The sequence below is a fragment of the Salvia splendens genome, chromosome 3, assembly GCF_004379255.2.
Source record: "Salvia splendens isolate huo1 chromosome 3, SspV2, whole genome shotgun sequence".
NCBI classification, from domain to species: domain Eukaryota; kingdom Viridiplantae; phylum Streptophyta; class Magnoliopsida; order Lamiales; family Lamiaceae; genus Salvia; species Salvia splendens.
The window spans coordinates 27,533,271-27,557,481 of record NC_056034.1 but is presented as its reverse complement, the minus strand read 5'-3'; the positions used below and the strand labels follow the sequence as shown (position 1 = coordinate 27,557,481).

Here is a 24,211-nt window from a genome sequence, read left to right as displayed (position 1 = left end):
AACGTGGCCACATTCCAAGTCACTAGACCGGCCGACCCAAAAGACGGCTCACGATCTCCATAGGTGTACACTAGCCTGAATAGGGACTCACTTCTTAGACAGACACGAATTCGATTATCCATTGATGGAAAAAGCCACATCAGATAGGTTCCATAGAATAAAACAAAACACGGCATGACAAATATTCATATCATTTTCGCATAAAAATATACTTAGGGCATTGCCCTTATTTAAAAAGAAAGCCCACCTCAAGTTCTTAATCCGAAATTATTTCCTTTCCCTTGATATCATGTCTCTCTTGCAAGGAATCACCTTTAACATTTAAATAACACATAAATCAACACAATGAATCAAGTAAATAAATAAGATGCATGCACCCTAATTAAAATCGTTTATCTCGGTTTTCGATTATTCGGCGGCCGCGTTCCTCCATTGACTCGTCGTATTTTCCATCATGATATCGAAATAAATTCCCAAAAATTAGAAAAGTGCATAATTAAATTATCGCGACCATTTTCCTTTGAAAATATATTTATTTTGGACTTAGGATAAAGATTATTCATCCTTCGAAATACTCTGGGATTTATTAAATAATTCATCACGATTAATTATCGGCCCAAAACTTAATTATTCCCCCACCTTATATCTCCAATTTAATTATGAAGCCCCAAACAAAATAAAAGAGCCAAACAAAACATCCAATTTTAATTAATGAGGCCCAATTCTTTTAAAAACCACTAAAAACCACAGGCCCAAAATTTGTAAATGAATTAAATGGCCCAGGCCTTTAAACAAATGAACTAAAGTACTCCCAGCCTCCAAACACGTCTCCCAGCCTCTTTCTTCTTCATTCAATTTTATTAAAATTCCTCTCTCTCAATCTCACGTCTCTCTCTCCCTCTGCCATTCTTCCACAAATTCACCACAACAATTCCTCACAACAAGCTCAGGTTCTCGTCTCTATATCATCCAAGTATACAGAAAAACCCCTAAAACAGATTCTCTCCCTCTCGTTCGCTATTGTACCAGCAGCCGCCGTCCATAGCCGTTGCAATTCACAGCCGTCACTGCTCCTTCGTCGCCGAGCAGCATCGTTCGCACAACAGGTAAGTTCCATCCCCTTTTCCCCATTCTCACCTTTATTAAATTTCTGATTATCCGATTCCAATTTTTAGTAGGTAGGCATAAATATTTTCCAAGAATTGAATTGAAGGGAAAACAAAAGGGTAGCTTCTAATAGTGTTAAAGATCGAGGCTTTCACACGAATCCATCATTCAACAGTTTTGAGAATTTCAAAAGGGATTCATTCCCGTGTGTGATTATGTGAAACTAAATCATGGAATTGAATGCAGAGACTATCAAGATTTGTGTATATACCTTCCGAAAGAGGCAAGACTTGCAGAAGAGAAGGTATTGAAAAATTGCAACTCTCTTGGTCTCCTTCAAACTTCAATGAAAGGAAGAAAACGGTAGGAACGACGGTTTTGCTAGATTGTGGAAGGAGATGGATAAATAGAGTTAACAGAGAGTATTTGGTTGGAGATTTTTAAGGAGAGGAGGAGATATGGAGAAATCGTTTGGTGATGGGGTTTGGAGAAATATATTTGACCAAGTAGATGACTACAAATTTGGAATAAATAATTAATTTTTTTTCTCTTTTTTTACGGGGTATTACAAAGCCTTTTGTCGGGTAGAGAGAATCACATGGGACTAGGGATCCATAGTAACATGTTTGTTATTTTGGAGGATAAGGAGCTTGAGACAGAGGAGTCCATGGCCTTGGTTCTGCACGACGGGACCGCAGATGCTCAGATTATTCACGAGACTAGAAGGGCAAAAGGAATACGGATTGGGGTTGCTAGAAATGGGAGCTCACCGATGGAGATCGCTAGTGATGGGGATCGTCGACCTGTGATTGAAGCAGCGATGAAGAAAGCGAGGGTTTCTACCTCGCTCAAAACCTGATTTGTTTCCCATGACGAGCCAGTTCCTAGTGTGGAACGCTCAGGGTGTGGCGAATGCCCGCACTAAGAGACATCTGAGATATCTGATTCGAGAACACAAGATTTTGTTTGCGGCAGTGATTGAACCACAGAGGACGCCACCAGCTTTTGGGAGGAACTTTCAAGGCCTTCGGTTTGCGGGATCCAATGAAAGTGGTCATATTTGGATTCTTGCCCATGAGGATTGGATAGTGGAAGTGGTTGATGACTCGAGACAGGCCTTACACGTTAAGATCTCTGCCGCAGTCTTCCCTTTCCCGATCTACATCACCATAGTATATGGGCGACACACGAGAGAGACGAGACAGGCACTTTGGGAGAAGTTGGGAGACATCTCGCTGGCTATGGAGGGAAGGTCGTGGCTTGTGGGAGGGGATTTCAACATGTTCCTGACCAATGAAGAGAGACAGGGGAGTGACACGGACAGGCAAAGAGACATGATGGACTTTGCCGATGCTATTGCCGAGTGCCAGCTGATTGACCCAGGTTTCGATGGACCGATCTTCACGTGGCACAGGGGGGCTTTGGGAGAGGTTGGACCGCATCTTGATTGGAGAGCATTGGACATCGGTGTTTGCTATGACGAGAGTGACACATTTGCCGAGATTTAGCTCTGATCATGCGCCACTTTTGGTGGGATGTCAATTCTCTATCCAGACCACGAGACCGGCGTTCACATTTCAGAATATGTGCGTGAGTGATAAGGCTCATTTTATGCATCGGTTTTGGGGGTAAAACATATACTACTTGATCGGTTTATCGCGCAAACAAGTGTTAAAATGTGCAGAAATGCTACTTGTCCAAGGCAGCAAGGCCGAACTGATCAAGCACGTACAAAAAGTGAAAAAGGCCAAAAATCGGGGGAATTGATCAAGGGGCGAGGTCAAGCAGTTAAAGTGGGGACCGCTGTTATCTAGAAGGAAAACGTGAGGAAATGAGCTGGATGTGGCGCACCATTCTGTTACCCAGGACGACGTTCTAGAAAGGGACACGTGCCAGCTTGTGAAGAAGCCAGGACGAACCGATCAGAAATTTGTTATCTAAAAGCGTCGTTATTCTAGAAGAAAGATAACGTAGCAATCAATGAGTCGCTCATCCTCTGCATGAGTGAATATTCCCTGTCAAGATCGTTATCCAGCTGGAGGCCGAATCGAGCTTATAAATAGAGGTTGTGCCACCACAAGAAAGTATCCGAGACTTTACTTTCTGCCTAGTTTAGCTTAGTTTATCTTAGTTTAGCTTAGTTCTGCTCTCTTAGCTTAGTTTAGTTCAGATCTCTAGTTTAGCTTAGATAGCGTAGTTAAAAGGGCGACCGAAGGGAGCACTGCAGAATAACCATTTCTGTCGGCGTAACTTAAGTTTCCCGCTGAGATTCTTCTTAGTTTACCGCTTTCTTTATTTTCGAAGTGTTAGCTTAGTTTATTTTCACGCTGTAATCGTATCTTAGTTTAATCGAAGTTATTCTCTCTTTTAAATCACGCATTTACTTTTCAGTTATTACCTGCAATTTACTTGACCCAGTGTTTAAATTTCCGTTGATCAAGCTAGCTAGTTTGAATTCTGCCTAGATAAAAACCATAGTTAAAACTCCCAAGTTAAAGCGTGGCAGCAGCCAACCCTCTGTTCACTACTCACACACTCGACACACCAACTTCTCTGTGGGATCGACCCCGAACTTGCCGCTTTACTGTTAAAGTAGTGCGAAATCGGGAGTTATAAATATTATCTTTGGCGCGTTTCGGTTCAAGGATTGATTCGATTAAGTGGCAACGACAATTTGCTAACTGGTCCAACCGATTCAGTTATCCTCCATATAACTTGATCAAATCTTAATCCGCGCGTTTCCGAGCCCGCCAGTGAGACATGAGACTTTTAGGGGCGAGATTGCCAGAGTCTGGGAGGCAGAGACATGATATAATGGCATGATGAACCTCCAACTCAAGCTCATCAGGACCAAGAAGCTCCTAAAGGTTTGGAACAGAGAAGTTTTTGGCAACATCATCCAGAACCTAAAGGATGCAGAGCAGGCAGTGCTTGAGGCACAAATTTTATATGATAGTGACCCGACACCAGCACATAGAGCTGAATTCAGTCGAGTGTCTGCAGAGCTCATCATCACGGCAAAGATGGAGGAAGAATTTTGGAGGCAAAAGGTGGCAATTAGATGGGCTGCTGACGGAGAAAGGAACTCCAAATTCTTTCATGGCTGGGTCAGACAGAAGAGAATTAAGTCGAGGATACACACGGTCGAGTTTGGGGGGCAGGCACTGACAGAGGAGACAGAGATCAGGGAGTCAGCGGCAGCCTTCTTTCAGCAGCTTCTGACATCGGACGTTGGGGACCTTGTAGAGCCTGACTTATCTCTCATCCATACACTTCCAGATTTAGTGGATCAGGAGGCCCTGTGTGCGCCACCGCAGGAGAAGGAGGTTAGGGATGTAGTTTTTGGGATCAGTGGTGATAGTGTGTCCTGGCCGGATGGGTTCACTTCTTTATTTTTTCAGCACTAGTGGGACACTGTGGGGAGGGATGTGATTGCAGCTGTGGCAGACTTTTTCAGTGGGGCGTTTATGCCCCGAAGCTTAACGGCTACCATGATAGTCCTCATTCCGAAGAAGCCTAACCCGATCACGTGGGTGGTAATAGACCGATCAACCTCTGCAATATTACGAATAAGATCATCACAAAGATCATTGCTTCAAGACTTGCACCTTTACTTCCCCTTGTCATTGCACCGAATCAGAGTGGATTCATCAAGTGCCGCCTGCTTAGTGACAATGCTCTTCTGGCCCAAGAGTTGATACATGACCTGGGGAAGGAGCTTTCGAGTAGAGGGAGATTGCCCAATCTGGCACTCAAGCTGGATATGGCAAAGGCGTATGATAGAGTCCAGTGGCCGTTTTTGCTCAAGGTCTTAGAAACGATGGGATTCTCAATAGCCTGGGTGAGTATGATTAGTAGATGCATCTCTTCATGTTGGTTCTCGGTCTTGGTGAACGGGGGTCCGGCGGGTTTCTTTCAGTCCTCAAGGGGGCTAAGACAAGGGGATCCCTTATCGCCTTCCCTCTTTGTGTTAGCGGCAGACTACCTTTCAAGATGTCTGGATAGGCTGATCAAGGGGAATAGAGAGATGATATACAGATGCCAAAAAAAAGCCCCTATTATCACTCATCTCTCCTACGCGGGAGGGCACATAGAGAGGCAGTGGAAAGATTGGTTGGATGTCTGGATCACTACATTGTTGTAACTGGGCAGAAGGTGAATAATGGGAAGACACATTTTTTTTGGCGACTGAGCACATGGAGTTTGCTAGCATTGTTGAGGAGGTTGGAGGCTTTCAAAGAGGGGTGATGCCATTCACATACCTTGGGGTCCCGATCTTCAGAGGAGCAAGGAAAGCAGATCATCTCTTGCCCCTCAGGCAGAAGCTCATGGACAGAATCCACAGTTGGTCCCATCGACACCTTGCTTTTGGGGGTCGGCTTGCTTTGATTAAGAGCACCCTCGCCGCCATCCCGCTTAACATCTTACAGGTCATGAATCCTCTGCTTGGCTTTCTGGACGAGTTGGAGCAGATTCTGGCTAGATATTTTTGGGGTACAGTTGGAGAAAAGAGGAAGTTACATTGGATTTCTTGGAGACAGATTTGTTTGTGTCACGACCGCCCATACAAGGGGTACCACAAATGCGGCGATCGTGACCGACATGCATGGATTACAATTTAAAAAGAACAACTTAATTAATTTGAAGAAAGGAAAACAACTTAGTTTAAAGATTTTAAGGTTATATTTTTTTTGAAAAGACATAAGATAAAATACTTTTAAAAAGATAATGGGAAAAATTAGACTTAAGAAATATAACAACTAAAACTAAAGTAGAATAAGCACTTATCTTAAATCTCAGAGAATACCATTTTCAAAAGACAACGTAGATGCACGTTTAAATCCTAACACCACCATACATGTTCCAACACCAAAACGAACAGCTCAAGGTCTTAAGACATAAATTAAAACATAGCAGCGGATAAATAAGGTTCAAGGGGAGTCAAGGATCACGCCTATGTATGACGACACAACGTATCCTAAGGTCTCTAGCCAGCTCAACATCCACCGCAACATCCCGCTCAACCTGCAAAATTTTTAAAAGAAATTGCAGGGCTGAGTACTTGTTGTACTCAATGGGCTCATGCCGAAAACATTTATCAAGTTATGTCATCCATACCAGTGATCTCGAGTTTTATACGCAGTAAAGAAATTATCACGAGAACACCAAAAAAATGTTTCATAGACTGGCCAGTCAAATAATCTCCCCACTTTTCACATCAATCCAACAGTCACAACCACAGTGCGACGAAAGTGTGGCCACACTCTTCGCCCACGAGACCGGCCGACTTGCAAGGACGGCTCACGATCCCACCAGTGTACACAGCCCGATAGGGTTTACGGCCCTACTCGGACCCGAATTCGTTTCACAACGCAGCCATGTAGCCTAACGGAGTAAACTCATACGAACTAGGCATCAGGCACACAAACTCATAACAAAAACAGTCCATGGCATGACATAACAGTTAAACCACCCTTGTATCTCCACATGATATTTTTCGAAAAAGTAAAGAGGTTTGAAAGAAAGCCCACCTCGTTCTCTTAGCAAAACCACAACCCAACTTAGCAACTCTCGATCCTCGAGTTCACGAAAACACAACACCCTTGTCAACGACAACACAAGTCAGCCTCACACAACAACATACTACTATGCATGTCCTATCGTTTAACTCTCATCGTTCTCCTCAATCCCAAAACCCAACATACATCACAAGGGTATAAAACACACGTAACACATTTCAACTTATCGCAAGTGATTTCAACATTTAAACACGTTCCTTGGACATACATGCATCATACAATACTTTTAAACTTGAAAGTAAGTGTCATTTAAATCAAGGCAGAAACTGGCAGAAATGCGAGACCGTTTTGTAAAAATCACTATAAATTCACCCGACCTCAAAACATGCTAAATTTTGGTCACAACACAGAGGACACATTCAAGTTCATCCATGAAAATTTTCATATCAAAATCATATCATTTAGTCAGTCATGTCACGTATTGAACTCTCTGGTCGGAACATACAATTTCTGACAGTATTGCGCAGTTCATTTGCAAAATTCACCATAAATTCATACGATGCCCAAAAAGGCTGAACATTTAACACGACTCAGAGAAAACTTCAAATTTTAATATAGTTCAAGAATTACGTCAATCGGAGTTCATTTGGTCAGTTAAACAGAAAACGAAACATTCATGGCGAGAACTCACGTTTCTGGCAGATTCGCGCAGTCGACTTCAAACATTTATTTAAAATTCATTTTTCGATAAAACAGGCTGAAATTCACACGAGACACAGAAATCATCTTGAAGTTTACTCAGTAAAAATTTCGTAGCAAAATTCGTTCGTTTGATGGGTCGAATACAGATCATAAGTCACTGGTCGAGCATCACAGAATTCTGGTTCAAATTCGAAAATAGGGTTTTTAAATTTCCACATCGAAAACACCGATTCTTCATGCTCGAAAACACCTAATCATGCTTACACGTTCCTCATACACATATTTTCACATAAACTCATATTGTTCACCAATTAATTCAATCCAATATCACATGATTTCAATCAAACATACAATATCATCCAAGTTCTTACGAAAACACACTTTCCCCCCGTTAAATCTTGCGATCTATCAATCCTACCTCCACTACATGCATGTAGGACTCAAGAACATGGTTAAAACGGATAGGATGAGAAAAGTGAGCAATATACCTTCTTTGACACAAAACGAATCGGTAGAAGCAAAGAACGAAGCGATCCGTCGGAAACTCTTGAAGATACTTTCAATGGTTGCAAGAATAGGCTTTAATGGAAGATTTTTGGAGATGGGAGAGTGGGAGAGGAGAGAAAACCGTTTGGGAGAGGGAGAGAAGAGAGGGGGCGAAAATTGTAGGGAAATGGGGGCTAGGGTTTGTTTAGGTGCTATTTATTTGCTAGGTTTAATCCATGGGTAATTTAAATAAATAAATTGTGGAGGATTAAAATATAGACTAATGAATAAAAATCCCACAATTATGAAGAGCCAAATTTTTGAAAATTATGGCTGAAAATTAACAAGGAATTATTTGATTTTTTTTACTTGGAGAGAAATAAATCCACAACTTAGGAAATAAAATAATGGATACAAGGAAACAAATAAATTAAATCTCCAAGTAGGAAATAATATGGTGGGGGCCGAAAATTTCAAGAGGAATTTGTACAAGGAAATTATTTAAATCCCCAATTAAATAGAATAGGATTTAAATTAGGTAATTTCTTTATGGAAAAAGGCTCCCATAAAATAGGCAATAATTAATTAAATTCCCACAAGGAAAATAATGCATAGGGGGCGTGTGATATGGAGGAACAATAGAAGAAAAATATTCACATCCCCAATTAATTAGACATATGAATTTATTTGAATAAAAAGGGATTCCTCAAATTAGGAAACAAATAAAATATTCTCCAAAATTTATTGGAGAGGGCCGAAAATTGCAAGGCTAAATAGCCAAAGAAATATCCCAACTCTCTATTTAATTTGGGTGAAGAAATAAATTATCACATGATTTAATTGGATTAAATTCAAAGGAAGGGAGTCAATAAAGCACCAATTAAATCAAAGGAATTAATTCTTTCTCCTATAGGAGATTTTCGAAAACTCCCAAGGAAAAATAAAATGGAGTTCGAATTTCATGTAGTACAATTTAGGGGTCATTAGTTTGGATTTAATTTGGATTAAAGTCCCAAAATAATTAATTAAATCCACAAAAGAAGTACTATTTCAATAATTAGGAAGGGCCGTATATTTCAATGAATTGACTCGTGAAAGAATAAATGCATGATCTTATTAGTTATTTCCCATCATTGGAAAAATATAAAACTCAAGCTCATCAATCACATTAAACACGATAATTCATTCCACGCAAGGCACTTAATCACATGAAATCAAACGTTTCAAAATTCCAAAATTCCAAAAACATAATAAAAAGGGTCACAAAAGTTTGGGATGTTACATCCTTCCCCTCTAAACAGAAATTTCGTCCCGAAATTTAATCGTCTCACACAAACAACTCGGGAAACTTTCCTTTCATCTTATCTTCTAACTCCCACGTAGCTTCCTCGGGACCATGGTGCTTCCACAACACCTTCACAGACGCTATCGTCTTGTTTCGTTGCTCTTGTACCTTCCGATCTAGGATTGCTTCGGGCCTTTCCTCATAGCTCATGTCGGGGCTTAGGATCACTTCCTCTTGGTGAATCACATGTTTGGGGTCAAACACGTACTTGCGCAACTGCGACACGTGGAACACGTTGTGCACGTTCCCAAAGCTGGGAGGTAACGCCAAACGATACGCTACAGGACCTACTTCGTCGATGATCTCGTACGGTCCTACAAAACGCGGTTTCAGCTTGCCCTTCACTCCAAATCTCACAACTCCTCTTGTCGGGGACACTTTCAAGAACACTTTGTCACCAACGTTGAATTTGATTTCCGTTCGACGCACGTCGGCATACGACTTCTGTCTATCTTGAGCTTCCTTGATCCTTACGCGGATTTGATGCACACTTTCAGTCATCTCCTTTATAGCATCGGGGTCCTAACATCTTCCTCTCGCCGACTTCATCCCAAAAAAGTGGGGATTGACACTTCCTGCCATACAAAGCTTCGTACGGGGCCATATCGATCGTCGCTTGATAGCTATTGTTGTAGGCGAATTCAACCAAAGGTAGAACCGTTTCCCAATTTTCCCCTCGATCTAAGACAACGGCTCGCAACATATCTTCAAGTGTCTGAATCGTCCTCTCCGATTGCCCGTCTGTTTGCGGGTGATAAGCAGTACTAAAGTTCAACTGTGTACCCAATTCCCTTTGCAAACTCATCCAAAACTTCGATGTGAACTTCGTATCGCGGTCGGACACGATGGTCTTTGGCACTCCATGCAATCGCACAATCTCGCTCACGTAGAGCTTTGCCAGTTTGTCCGCGCCATAAGTAATCTTAATCGGTAAGAAGTGCGCGCTTTTAGTAAGTCGATCAATGATTACCCAGATTGCGGTGTTGCCCCTTTGTGACTTTGGAAAACCCGTCACGAAATCCATAGCTAGATGCTCCCACTTCCACTCGAGAATCTCTAGCGGTTGTAACTTCCCATATGGCCGTTGGTGTAAGGCCTTCACTTGTTGGCGTGCTAGACATCGTTCCACAAATGACGCGACGTCCCCTTTCATTCCATTCCACCAAAACCGTTGCTTCAAATCCCGATACATCTTCGTGCTTCCGGGGTGTGCGGTGTAAGGCGTGTCGTGCGCTTCACTCAAAATCTCCTCTTTTAGCACCTCATCGCTCGACACACACAATTGTCCATCATACGTCAAAGCATTATCCGCCTCCTCACGGTAATGATCAAGCTTCTCGGCTCTTACCTTCGCACGTAATTCCTCCAACTTTCCATCACGTCGCTGGGCTTCTATGAGCTTGGTTCTCAAATCTGGCTCAATCACTAGGGTCGCCAATCTTGCACCCACTGCAGCTAACTCCAAATCATGCGTCAGAAAATTCAATTCATTTGGTCTCAACTGTCGGGAAGCATATGCTATCACCTTCCCATCTTGCATCAACACGCATCCTAGTCCTACTTTCGACGCGTCCGTGTAGACGGCGAAGTCCTTGTTGGGTTCTGGTACCGCTAGGACTGGTGCTATAGTCAATTTCTCCTTCAACAGTTGGAAACTCGCCTCGCACTCTGGCGTCCAAACTACCTTGATTCCCTTCTTTAGTAGTTGCGTCATCGGTCTCGCAATCTTAGAGAATCCTTCAATGAAGCGTCGATAATATCCCACCAATCCCAAGAAACTGCGGATTTCACTTGGCATTTTCGGCGATTTCCAATTCTGTACGGCCTCGACCTTTGCTGGGTCTACTTGAATCCCATTTGCCGTCACAATATGACCAAGGAAGTTCACTCGAGTCAACCAAAACTCACACTTACTAAACTTGGCATAAAGTTTCTCTCTTTGCAACGTTTCCAACACTGTTTGTAGGTGCTGTCCATGCTCCTCCTCGTTCTTCGAGTATACCAACACGTCGTCGATGAAGACTAACACAAACTTGTCAAGATACTCGTGGAAAACTCGGTTCATTGAGTCCATGAAAACGGCTGGGGCGTTGGTCAGACCAAACGGCATCACGACGAACTCATAATGGCCATAACGAGTGCGAAAAGCAGTCTTAGGCACATCCTCTCGTCGGACCTTTAGTTGATGATACCCTGATCTCAAATCCATTTTCGAGAATACGCCCGCTCCTCGTAGCTGGTCAAATAAGTCATCAATCCTTGGCAGTGGGTACTTATTCTTCAAAGTCATCTTGTTAAGCTCACGATAGTCGATGCACATTCTCATCGTTCCGTCCTTCTTCTTAACGAACAGAACTGGTGCTCCCCATGGTGACACACTGGGTCGAATGAAACCCAAGTCCAACAGTTCCTGCAACTGGACCTTCAACTCGGCCAACTCCTTAGGGGCCATTCGGTATGGCGCCTTTGATACTGGCGCTGATCCTGGTTCTAAATCAATGGTGAACTCCACCTGTCTGTGGGGTGACGGTCCTGGTAAAGCTTCGGGGAACACCTCGGGAAAATCTCGCACCACTGCCACGTCTTCCACCCTCAATTCTTTCTTTTCTTCCCCATTCAAGTATACCAGATACGCCGGACGTCCTTTCCTTATCATTGTAATTGCTTGCAATGCGGAGATTTTGGAGGTTCGTCGGTTCATGGAGATCCCATACAAGATAGTCGACTCTTCGCCCGGGGCTTGAAAGGAAATCTGCCTCTCTTTACAGTAAATCGTTACGTGGTTCTCGGTAAGCCAATCCGTTCCCAAGATTATGTCTACATTCCCCAAAGGCATGACGTGTAAAAGTCGAGCTACTACTCCTAACTCTCCTAACACAAACTTTAGTCAAACAGTCTTAACTTGGATATGAACCGATTTTTGAATTGTAACAATTGGTTATGATCATCCCCTCGGAGCTTGAAAGAACATAAGATAGGTCATGAATATGGGATGAAATCAAATTAATGTCAACTCTCATAGTAGGCTACCAAAAGACAATTCAGTTGCTCGACCAAATTTGAAAGGTCCACACATCAATGGATAATGACTTAAAGGGTTGAGGGAAAAGAAATGATCAGTTGCATGAGGAGTTAGAAATGTAGGCATTTGTCACAAGGCGGTACTGATCATGGTTCAACGAAAATCATAATATGGATTGATAGAATAACATCAATGGGTTCATAAGTTTGTGAAAGGCAATCAAAGTCAAATGGGCTATTGAAAACAAAAATCAAGTGGATTAAGTTTGTTAAGGCAAGGAACAAAATATAGGCCTTAACTTCATTTTGTAGAAAGAAAGGTTCTATTACGGAAAGGATACATGAACTGAACCAAAAAGAATTTCACTCTGTAAGAAAGAACTTGACACAAACATGGTGACAAAATAAAAGTTGAACAAAAGTTCCAAGAGAAATATCCCACAGAAAAAACATGTCTACGAAACGTGATCGTATTGAAGGACATAACTGCAAGCAATCTTAGGAATGAAGGTCAATAGCAAAGGCTCACAAAGTCAAAATATGATCCGTATAAATAATAGGTCAAAGAAGACTACAATCAACCCAAGTGTCCAAAGTTATGAAGGCAACACCACTTTCCAAGAACTGAAAGTGAGTTATGACTCAATGGAGGAAAAGAAACAATATACATCACTTGCAAGGGGTGAATGAAACAAGCTGTTAAATAGACAATGGCTCACGGCTATTTGAAAGGTCCTGAAAGATAACTTCTTATAATCCAAGTAAGAACTGTAGATTAGAATAGTTTGTTCCAGCTATTAAAGTCGCACCTCCTTGTTCATCATTCGCAAGCCGAAACTGGTAACATCGCTCTAAGAACCGTGGATTCCACGCTGAGATTCTTCGTGTCATTGCCGCTAATAACGATAGTTGGAATCCATATCTTCATAAAATTCTTTGCCTGTCATAATGACTATCCTCGTAGGACATGGTTATCATCCTCGTGCTCCTTAGCAGGGTATGGAGATCATCTCCATCGTGCTTCCACTTACGCAAGATTAAACTATACTAATTTAAATCGCGAGTATGATCGCTCGTCGTTGCATGAAAATATCACTTAGCTTCAGCTCTTCTTGTCTCGCACCTTGACTTAAGGGTTTGCCTTAACTTTCATATTCTCGTACGTTTCATTGCTCAGAGAAGCAATAGTTAAGTTTTCAACTTAGAACTACGATTCGCGCGGTCAACTAGGCTTATATTTTAGGTACTCTAAGTTCACAACACAATTCATCATCTCATAGATCATCATCTACCACAATTTACGTCATTCATACCTCAAGATAAACACACCATATTTTCACATTCCATCGCAAAACACTTTCGAACTTCACAATTATATTCAAAACTTTAGAAACAAAATTTCTTTAAACTTTCACATGTTCCCCAAATTTTTTTCTGCATCTCACTTTTAAAGTAAAAGCTTTGACTCAAACTAAAACATACTTTTGCATCAACTTTCATCATGCGTATAAAACAAACCGTAGAACAACGCATCATATTTCGCACCTCATAGCATACATAACATCACACTTTCGTAGCTAAATTTTCCAAACGAAAAGTTAATTATATTTTTTTTCGAAACTCAAAATTTTTTTTTGAACCATTCATAAACACAGCATTTTCCGTTGATCAATAAATTTTCCCAAAAGCAAGAACTAACATGTTTTCATTTAAAGTTCAAAGATATTTTTTTTTTTCAAAAATTCCGACAACTTTCTACAACATAAACTTTTTTCCTTAATCAAACTCCACTAGAACAAATAGTCATTAATATCGCAAAACAATCAACCTCAAAATCATTCTCCCATTTTTTTTTCTACATGTCAAACACCATGCAAATCTTTCAAAACTCATAACGCATTTGTATTCCAGACAAAACACTCATGCACTTCACATATGTGTTTGAAACAACATTTTTAGATTACTCTTTTTTTTTCAAAAATTCCAACATTCACAAAACAACTCATCAATTTCCATTTTTGATGTAAAACACTCCATCTTCCTATGTTCGCATGCTTACATCGTAGAACTTTCACACATAACACATAATTACGACATTATGTCACTCATGCTCATGTTTCACATAAGCATACCAGAACAATATCACATTCTTACATACAACACATGTTTAGGTCATCTTGACAATCATGCTCATACTCAACAAAATCATACTATCACAACATTATTTCCACATAAAGCATGCGTTTAGATCATCACGCAACTCATGCTCACATTCAACTTCTTTATGTCATCACATCATTTATTCACGAATTTCAACATGAGAATCACATCACAGCATCACGTAATTAAATGCTCATGCATTCATTTGCCCAAACCATCCTCATCATATCATTCATTCACATACATAAACTAGTCAAACGTCATATCATATCATCATACATTTCATACATCAATCTCGCATACTTCCAACAATGTACACATACCTCACTTTCATCGGTTGAGCGTGATGCTTTGGATGTTGAGCCTTCGTGACATTTCTAGTCCATAACAGTTTACTACTTAGACTTAAAGTGAAAGAAGACTCTCGGACCAGAGCGAAAGAACAAAGCTCTGATACCACTCTGTCACGACCGCCCATACAAGGGGTACCACAAATGCGGCGATCGTGACCGACATGCATGGATTACAATTTAAAAAGAACAACTTAATTAATTTGAAGAAAGGAAAACAACTTAGTTTAAAGATTTTAAGGTTATATTTTTTTTGAAAAGACATAAGATAAAATACTTTTAAAAATATAATGGGAAAAATTAGACTTAAGAAATATAACAACTAAAACTAAAGTAGAACAAGCACTTATCTTAAATCTCAGAGAATACCATTTTCAAAAGACAACGTAGATGCACGTTTAAATCCTAACACCACCATACATGTTCCAACACCAAAACGAACAGCTTAAGGTCTTAAGACATAAATTAAAACATAGCAGCGGATAAATAAGGTTCAAGGAGAGTCAAGGATCACGCCTATGTATGACGACACAACGTATCCTAAGGTCTCTAGCCAGCTCAACATCCACCGCAACATCCCGCTCAACCTGCAAAATTTTTAAAAGAAATTGCAGGGCTGAGTACTTGTTGTACTCAATGGGCTCATGCCGAAAACATTTATCAAGTTATGTCATCCATACCAGTGATCTCGAGTTTTATACGCAGTAAAGAAATTATCACGAGAACACCAAAAAAATGTTTCATAGACTGGCCAGTCAAATAATCTCCCCACTTTTCACATCAATCCAACAGTCACAACCACAGTGCGACGAAAGTGTGGCCACACTCTTCGCCCACGAGACCGGCCGACTTGCAAGGACGGCTCACGATCCCACCAGTGTACACAGCCCGATAGGGTTTACGGCCCTACTCGGACCCGAATTCGTTTCACAACGCAGCCATGTAGCCTAACGGAGTAAACTCATACGAACTAGGCATCAGGCACACAAACTCATAACAAAAACAGTCCATGGTATGACATAACAGTTAAACCACCCTTGTATCTCCACATGATATTTTTCGAAAAAGTAAAGAGGTTTGAAAGAAAGCCCACCTCGTTCTCTTAGCAAAACCACAACCCAACTTAGCAACTCTCGATCCTCGAGTTCACGAAAACACAACACCCTTGTCAACGACAACACAAGTCAGCCTCACACAACAACATACTACTATGCATGTCCTATCGTTTAACTCTCATCGTTCTCCTCAATCCCAAAACCCAACATACATCACAAGGGTATAAAACACACGTAACACATTTCAACTTATCGCAAGTGATTTCAACATTTAAACACGTTCCTTGGACATACATGCATCATACAATACTTTTAAACTTGAAAGTAAGTGTCATTTAAATCAAGGCAGAAACTGGCAGAAATGCGAGACCGTTTTGTAAAAATCACTATAAATTCACCCGACCTCAAAACATGCTAAATTTTGGTCACAACACAGAGGACACATTCAAGTTCATCCATGAAAATTTTCATATCAAAATCATATCATTTAGTCAGTCATGTCACGTATTGAACTCTCTGGTCGGAACATACAATATCTGACAGTATTGCGCAGTTCATTTGCAAAATTCACCATAAATTCATACGATGCCCAAAAAGGCTGAACATTTAACACGACTCAGAGAAAACTTCAAATTTTAATATAGTTCAAGAATTACGTCAATCGGAGTTCATTTGGTCAGTCAAACAGAAAACGAAACATTCATGGCGAGAACTCACGTTTCTGGCAGATTCGCGCAGTCGACTTCAAAAATTTATTTAAAATTCATTTTTCGATAAAACAGGCTGAAATTCACACGAGACACAGAAATCATCTTGAAGTTTACTCAGTAAAAATTTCGTAGCAAAATTCGTTCGTTTGATGGGTCGAATACAGATCATAAGTCACTGGTCGAGCATCACAGAATTCTGGTTCAAATTCGAAAATAGGGCTTTTAAATTTCCACAACGAAAACACCGATTCTTCATGCTCGAAAACACCTAATCATGCTTACACGTTCCTCATACACATATTTTCACATAAACTCATATTGTTCACCAATTAATTCAATCCAATATCACATGATTTCAATCAAACATACAATATCATCCAAGTTCTTACGAAAACACACTTTCCCCCCGTTAAATCTTGCGATCTATCAATCCTACCTCCACTACATGCATGTAGGACTCAAGAACATGGTTAAAACGGATAGGATGAGAAAAGTGAGCAATATACCTTCTTTGACACAAAACGAATCGGTAGAAGCGAAGAACGAAGCGATCCGTCGGAAACTCTTGAAGATACTTTCAATGGTTGCAAGAATAGGCTTTAATGGAAGATTTTTGGAGATGGGAGAGTGGGAGAGGAGAGAAAACCGTTTGGGAGAGGGAGAGAAGAGAGGGGGCGAAAATTGTAGGGAAATGGGGGCTAGGGTTTGTTTAGGTGCTATTTATTTGCTAGGTTTAATCCATGGGTAATTTAAATAAATAAATTGTGGAGGATTAAAATATAGACTAATGAATAAAAATCCCACAATTATGAAGAGCCAAATTTTTGAAAATTATGGCTGAAAATTAACAAGGAATTATTTGATTTTTTTTACTTGGAGAGAAATAAATCCACAACTTAGGAAATAAAATAATGGATACAAGGAAACAAATAAATTAAATCTCCAAGTAGGAAATAATATGGTGGGGGCTGAAAATTTCAAGAGGAATTTGTACAAGGAAATTATTTAAATCCCCAATTAAATAGAATAGGATTTAAATTAGGTAATTTCTTTATGGAAAAAGGCTCCCATAAAATAGGCAATAATTAATTAAATTCCCACAAGGAAAATAATGCATAGGGGGCGTGTGATATGGAGGAACAATAGAAGAAAAGTATTCACATCCCCAATTAATTAGACATAGGAATTTATTTGAATAAAAAGGGATTCCTCAAATTATGAAACAAATAAAATATTCTCCAAAATTTATTGGAGAGGGCCGAAAATTGCAAGGCTAAATAGCCAAAGAAATATCCCAACTCTCTATTTAATTTGGGTGAAGAAATAAATTATCACATGATTTAATTGGATTAAATTCAAAGGAAGGGAGTCAATAAAGCACCAATTAAATCAAAGGAATTAATTCTTTCTCCTATAGGAGATTTTCGAAAACTCCCAAGGAAAAATAAAATGGAGTTCGAATTTCATGTAGTACAATTTAGGGGTCATTAGTTTGGATTTAATTTGGATTAAAGTCCCAAAATAATTAATTAAATCCACAAAAGAAGTACTATTTCAATAATTAGGAAGGGCCGTATATTTCAATGAATTGACTCGTGAAAGAATAAATGCATGATCTTATTAGTTATTTCCCATCATTGGAAAAATATAAAACTCAAGCTCATCAATCACATTAAACACGATAATTCATTCCACGCAAGGCACTTAATCACATGAAATCAAACGTTTCAAAATTCCAAAATTCCAAAAACATAATAAAAAGGGTCACAAAAGTTTGGGATGTTACATCCTTCCCCTCTAAACAGAAATTTCATCGTTTGTGACGTATTTGGTCATACATGCATGAGTTTATCCGTTGGTCCTTGGGGTGAGGGAAAGATCAACTTCTGGGATGATGTCTGGCTTGGGGCTAGCCCCATTCGAAGTCTGTGCGTACCGGGAAATGATCATCCTCAATCTCAGGTCATTGCATCATATTGGCGTGATTATGCATGGGATGAGTATATGCTGCATAGTTTATCTTTCAGGTTTGGCGTACGACCAGATCAGAGCCACGCCGATCGAGTTGGGGGCGAAGGATGTGAGGCGGTGGAGTCTGACTAGCCATGGCGAGTTCTCTATGACCTCAGCCTGGGAAAGCATCCGGACTAGATTGCCGAAGAGGGAGATTTTAGGGCTTATCTGGAACCAAGGGTTGACCCCTACCATCTCGGTGTTCATTTGGAGGTTGTTATTTGGTAGGTTGTCGGTGGATGAAAAGTTGCAGAGGAGAGGGATTGAGTTAGCGTCTAGATGTCAGTGCTGTCGGTCTCCTTCAGTCGAGTCTCTTAGTCATGTCTTTTTCTTGAGTCAATCGGCTTTTTCTGCATGGGAGTATTTTGATGCCTGGTTTCCTTCCTCGCACACACCGATTCACACGAGCACTGATATTGTACTTAGACTAGGTCACTGGCGGAGGTCCTCTTTCCAGAGGGCTCCCGCCTTACATATTAGTTTTCTTGTTCCCTGTTTGATTGCTTGGTTTCTTTGGACGGAGAGGAACGGCTGCAAGCATGGCGGTCGTCCTTTTCGTCATTCTCATGTTATTTGGCAGGTCACCAACCACCTGCACGTGCTTGTCTTGGCCGGCAAGATCACCCCGACCCACTGGAGGGGATGCTCGCCGTCGGTTGATTTCATGTCTTTCTCCCCCAGACAGCGTGTTCTGCGGTCACTCATGGTCCTATGGCATCCACCTGATGCCCCTTGGGTGAAGCTAAACACTGATGGTGCCTTCTCTACATCGACAATGGAGGTGGGGGAGGTAGGATTGGTTCGAGGCTCTGATGGAGGACTTCTGTGTGCCTTCTGTGCTCCAATAGCCGCATCATCGAGCTTTGAGGCGGAACTGTGGGCTAAAATCATGCTGTTAGAACATTTTATTTTGATTCTATTTACGGGTTGGAGGTCTGCCTAAACCTCCCGCCCACAAAGGGCGTTTTTGTTGAAAAAAAATACATTTTAATTTATACTATAATGTTTTCATAGTACAATTAATGTATGTTAATTTTTGAAGTTAGTGTATTTTTTAAATAAATATGTTAGTATATTTATAATATATCAATAAGTCTATTTTATTTTATTAAATCATTATGTTGTGAGTTTAATATATAATTTAAATAAATATGTAGGTAAGATTGAAAATAATTTGTTGAGTATTAGTTATTTTATTGAGTATGAATTGTATTAGTAGTATTTAATATTATAATACAATAATAGTACAATATTTAGTAATAAAAGTACTCCTATTACATAACATGTCCGACAAATGGAAATTACGTTACAATGACATAAAACTAAAATAAAGACAAACGACAAATTACAATAACAAAATGAAAAACATAATCTAATAATCCGGTAAACCAGAACCAGAACCTCCTATATTATCGAAGTACGAGGGATATGTTCCAGTTTCATAGTCATTTGGTTGTTCTAGTTGCTGAGCTCTTTTTTGTAAAATGCGTCTTCTCTCGGCTTGAAAATAAGCACGACTATCAGGATCGACTATGGAGCTCAAGTCCATAGCCATGATTTTATTTTCTTCCTTCATAGTTTTGAGATCATGGTTATTCTTTTGTTGTTTCAAAAACATAGACATATTATCATTTGCTTGTTTCATGCCTGCAGTATATTGCTCATTTTATTTTTCTAGAGTAGCAATAATTGATTCCGAGTTATTCGACTGTTTTTTCTTCAGTTTAGCCCTCTTCACCCCTATAGGCCTTGATGAAGAAGAACCGCCAAGGATTTGTTCCTCGCTATCATCACAGCTCATAGGAAATGAAGACAAAGTTTGTGAGCCATGCAAAGTATGAGCCTGACTTTCCGAATCAGAACTTTGCATCCCACGTGATGCTTGTTGTCTAGAGCTCCCTGCACAATCTTTAAAATTTTCAAAATTTTTAATCATTTCCCAAACATGAGAAAATTTCCAACCCGATTTGTATTTAGAATCTGTCTTGAGCATTTGCATGGCTTCATTCATCTACAAATAATTATAATCAATTAATCGCACGTACAAAGGAAAATGAAACATTAAAATATGATTAAACACTCACTATGTCTGCATTTGAAGCACCGCTTCGATTTCTTGCTTCAGCAGCTCAGATACATCCATGGAATTTTTTTGTTGCTTTCTCGATGGCTTGAATATGAGCCTGCATAGATCTTTGCGTACGCTCTGGCCAAGTCGGATCTCTTTCTTCAGCTTGATTGAATCCATCTTCCACGCGTTGCCAGAATCGTTGTGCTGATTGTGATGTGCCTATGCTAGGATCTTGTGAAATTTCCATATAAACTTTACACAAAAGTATGTCTTCATTCTCTGTATAACTTTCTTTACGAACTGACATTTTTTGAGGAAAAGATAAAGATGAAAACTGAGATGAGATAATTGTGATGTTGTGGTTTCTTATATTTATAGATATGAAATGATTTTTCTACTTTTTGAATGGATGGCTTGGATTTAAATCTACTTTTGCGATGAATGGCTACGATTGAAAGCACGCGGATTGTGCCTTTTTTGTTTCCGGATTTTGAATGGATGGCTATGATTTAAATCTACTTTTGCGATGAGTGGTTGTGATTGAAATCACGCGGATTGTGCTTTTTTGTTTTCGGATTTTGAATGGATGGCTAGGATTTAAATCTACTTTTGCGATGGGTGGCTACGATTGAAAGCACGCGGATTGTGCTTTTTTTGTTTTCGGATTTTGAATGGATGGCTAGGATTTAGATCTACTTTTGCGATGAGTGGCTAAGATTGAAAGCACACGGATTGTGCTTTTGTAAAATCATTATAAATTGAAGGCATATTTTGATCATTTATCATATCAATCAATCACTCAAATTCATCTATCTTTCACCATGAATCCCAATTTTATTTCTAGTTCTTCATCTTCTGATGAAGACGATGAAGATTCTTATATGATATACACTTACAACAAATTTATGCAAGATATGCAACGTAGAATCGACAACAACAACATGTTGATTCAATACCTTCGTGACCATCAAAGTCCACAAATATATCGTGGATCAGTTCCAAGGCATATTGTCATCAACCGTGACCGAGAGGGTGCTCACGCTATATTGTACAATGATTATTTTGCTGATAATCCATTGTATAATGAAACCATGTTTCGTAGGAGATTCCGGATGTCTCGTCCATTGTTCTTTCGTATTGTGGATGCAGTTAAGGAACACGATGACTACTTCGTGCAACGACCAGATGGAACCGGAAGGCTCGGACTATCATCTCTTCAAAAGGTAACAACTGCTATTCGTATATTGGCATACGGTGTACCAGCTGATGCTTGTGATGATTATGTAAAAATAAGTGAGAGCAGTGCGATCAAAAGTCTAAAACGTTTTTGTCGTGCAATAATAGAAGTTTTTTCAACGCAATATTTGAGAAGCCCGACAACTAATGATATTGCTAGACTTTTATATATTGGTGAACAACGTGGATTTCCAGGGATGCTAGGTAGTTTAGATTGTATGCATTGGAAATGGAAAAATTGTCCTACAGAGTGGAGCGGTTCATATTCAGGTCGTAGTGGAAGTCCTACAATTATCCTTGAAGTTGTGGCCGATTATGATCTTTGGATATGACATGCTTATTTTGGATTTCCCAGCAGCAACAACGACATCAATGTGTTAGATTCCTCTCATCTTTTCTATAATCTCACTCAAGGTATTGTTCCTCCTGCTCAATATGTTATTCAAGCCAAAGAATACAATATGAGTTATTACCTAGCTGATGGAATATACCCAAAATGGTCTAGTATTGTGCAAAAAATTCATGAGCCTAGTACCCAAAAGATAAATATTTTTTTATGAGGCAAGAGGCTTGTAGAAAAGATGTAGAACGTGCATTTGGTGTTCTCCAATCACGTTTCTCAATTGAAGCATGACCAGTGCGGTATTGGGATAAAGAAGTGTTGCATGACATAATGATTACATGTATAATTTTGCATAATATGATAGTTGAAGATGAGCGTTACCTGAGTTCTCCAATCGAAGTTGCGAGACACGCACCGCAACCAGAAGTTGAGATGACGACAAATGAAGATGTTCGATTTCAAGAGTACTTGACTCGGTATGCCGCAATAAGAAATTAAAATGCACATCTAGAACTTCGAAATGCAATAGTTGATCATTTGTGGGAAAATTTCTCAAATACGCAGTCTTGAATTTTAGCTACTTTTTCTGTATTGTCCTATGTTTTATATCATCATGGTGTCTTTGAATGTATTTTAATTTATATTTGAATGTTATTATAGTACGTTTGATGTATTATAATTTGAAGTTAGAGTATATTTTATTGAATGAATAATATATTTAATATATAGATATAAATATATTATTATAAATAATTGTATCAAATTATTTAATTATATTTAGAAAATTATTGACAAAGTGTTGTGGGGTGAATGTGTAATTTAAATAAATATGTAGTTAAGATTGAAAAAGTAAAAGAAGTAGGTGAATATGGAATATTCTTTTGGATTTTGAGTTTAGTGTAAATGGTTGGAATAGAATTACTGTTTGATGTGACCGAACTGGAAAAATGGGTTTGGGTTTGGTGTAAATGGTTGGAGATGGCCTTAGTGTCAAAGTTATGTGTCAATTAGTTAGGAATCTTTTGTTAGTTGTTTTGCTTTATGTGTTTTTAGATATGAATTGGTTTAAGAAAATAAAGGCAAGATTTCCTTAGTAAGAGTGATTGAAGATATGATACATGTTGATTTGTGAGTTTCCCTTCTTTAATAAACCAAAATCTGCTTGGAAGATGTGAGGAAGATAGAAGTATCTTTAATCTAATCCCTCTGTGAAGCTCTCTAAAATGTGAGTTAAAAGTCAGTTGAAATAAAAAATAGAGAGGCTGTCATTGATGCTTAGAGGGAAATGACATAAGCTAGCAAGGACTAAAGGCAATAAGAACAATGAGTTGAGCTTAATTCTTTAGAACCAGATGAATCTGCCTCATTGTAAAGGCACCCACTTCAAATTCCTTTCGAACCTTATTATTATTATTATTATTATTATTGGCCAAAAAAAAATATAAGCGATCGTTGTATTATTCGAAACCATCCCTTTACGTTTATAATAATCGATTTTGGAATTATAAATAATAGTTGATTTGTTCTCAAACGAACATTTCAAGTACGACTAAAAGAGTAACACCAAATAAAAGTTTATAACGTCCGGCACCTCTCCGAAGTCCGCTAAAGTACTATTATACAAATTTATCAAATTCCTAATCTAGTACAATTAGAGAGAGACGTGCAAGTCTCGGGCAGCTCGCTCAATGTTTTGTGCTCGCGCTCCAAGGAAGTACAATACATCATGTGAACCGCGGATGCTCTCCAAATAGGTCCCATGTTCTCCAAATGAGTTCTCCTACATAAAATGGTAATTAGAGAAAATAATAGATATATATATATACAATAAACTATTACTAAAATGTGGGAAAATCAAACTAAGATCACAATACAAATATGAGTAACAGAGGAGATTTATCTCCACATCAGATCAAATCTTTGAGCAGATTTCAACCAAGAATAATTAACGTCTCAGATAGTCCCTCAATTCTCAAAACTCATATTGGCCATAGGATCATCAAGAAGAACAAAATATCTCTGACATACATCCAACCTCCCCAAGATAAACCTTTATCCAACTTGCATAGCAACTTGCAAAGGATCGACATGTA

At 39.4% G+C, this 24,211-nt stretch overlaps 2 protein-coding genes and 1 pseudogene across 2 annotated transcripts; all 3 read left to right on the top strand.

Moving 5' to 3' along the window:
- The first annotated feature begins 1,976 nt into the window (after positions 1-1,976).
- On the top strand, positions 1,977-2,615 carry LOC121796812. The gene has a single exon (XM_042195592.1). The coding sequence runs from the start codon at positions 1,977-1,979 to the stop codon at positions 2,613-2,615; it is 639 nt and encodes a 212-aa protein (XP_042051526.1).
- Positions 2,616-3,929: 1,314 nt separating this feature from the next.
- Positions 3,930-5,355, top strand: LOC121796811. The gene is made up of 4 exons (XM_042195591.1): positions 3,930-4,433; positions 4,515-4,643; positions 4,748-4,948; positions 5,260-5,355. The coding sequence occupies exons 1-4, from the start codon at positions 3,930-3,932 to the stop codon at positions 5,353-5,355; spliced, it is 930 nt and encodes a 309-aa protein (XP_042051525.1).
- A 16,005-nt stretch (positions 5,356-21,360) lies between these two features.
- Positions 21,361-22,675, top strand: LOC121796810 (annotated as a pseudogene).
- Positions 22,676-24,211: the final 1,536 nt, after the last annotated feature.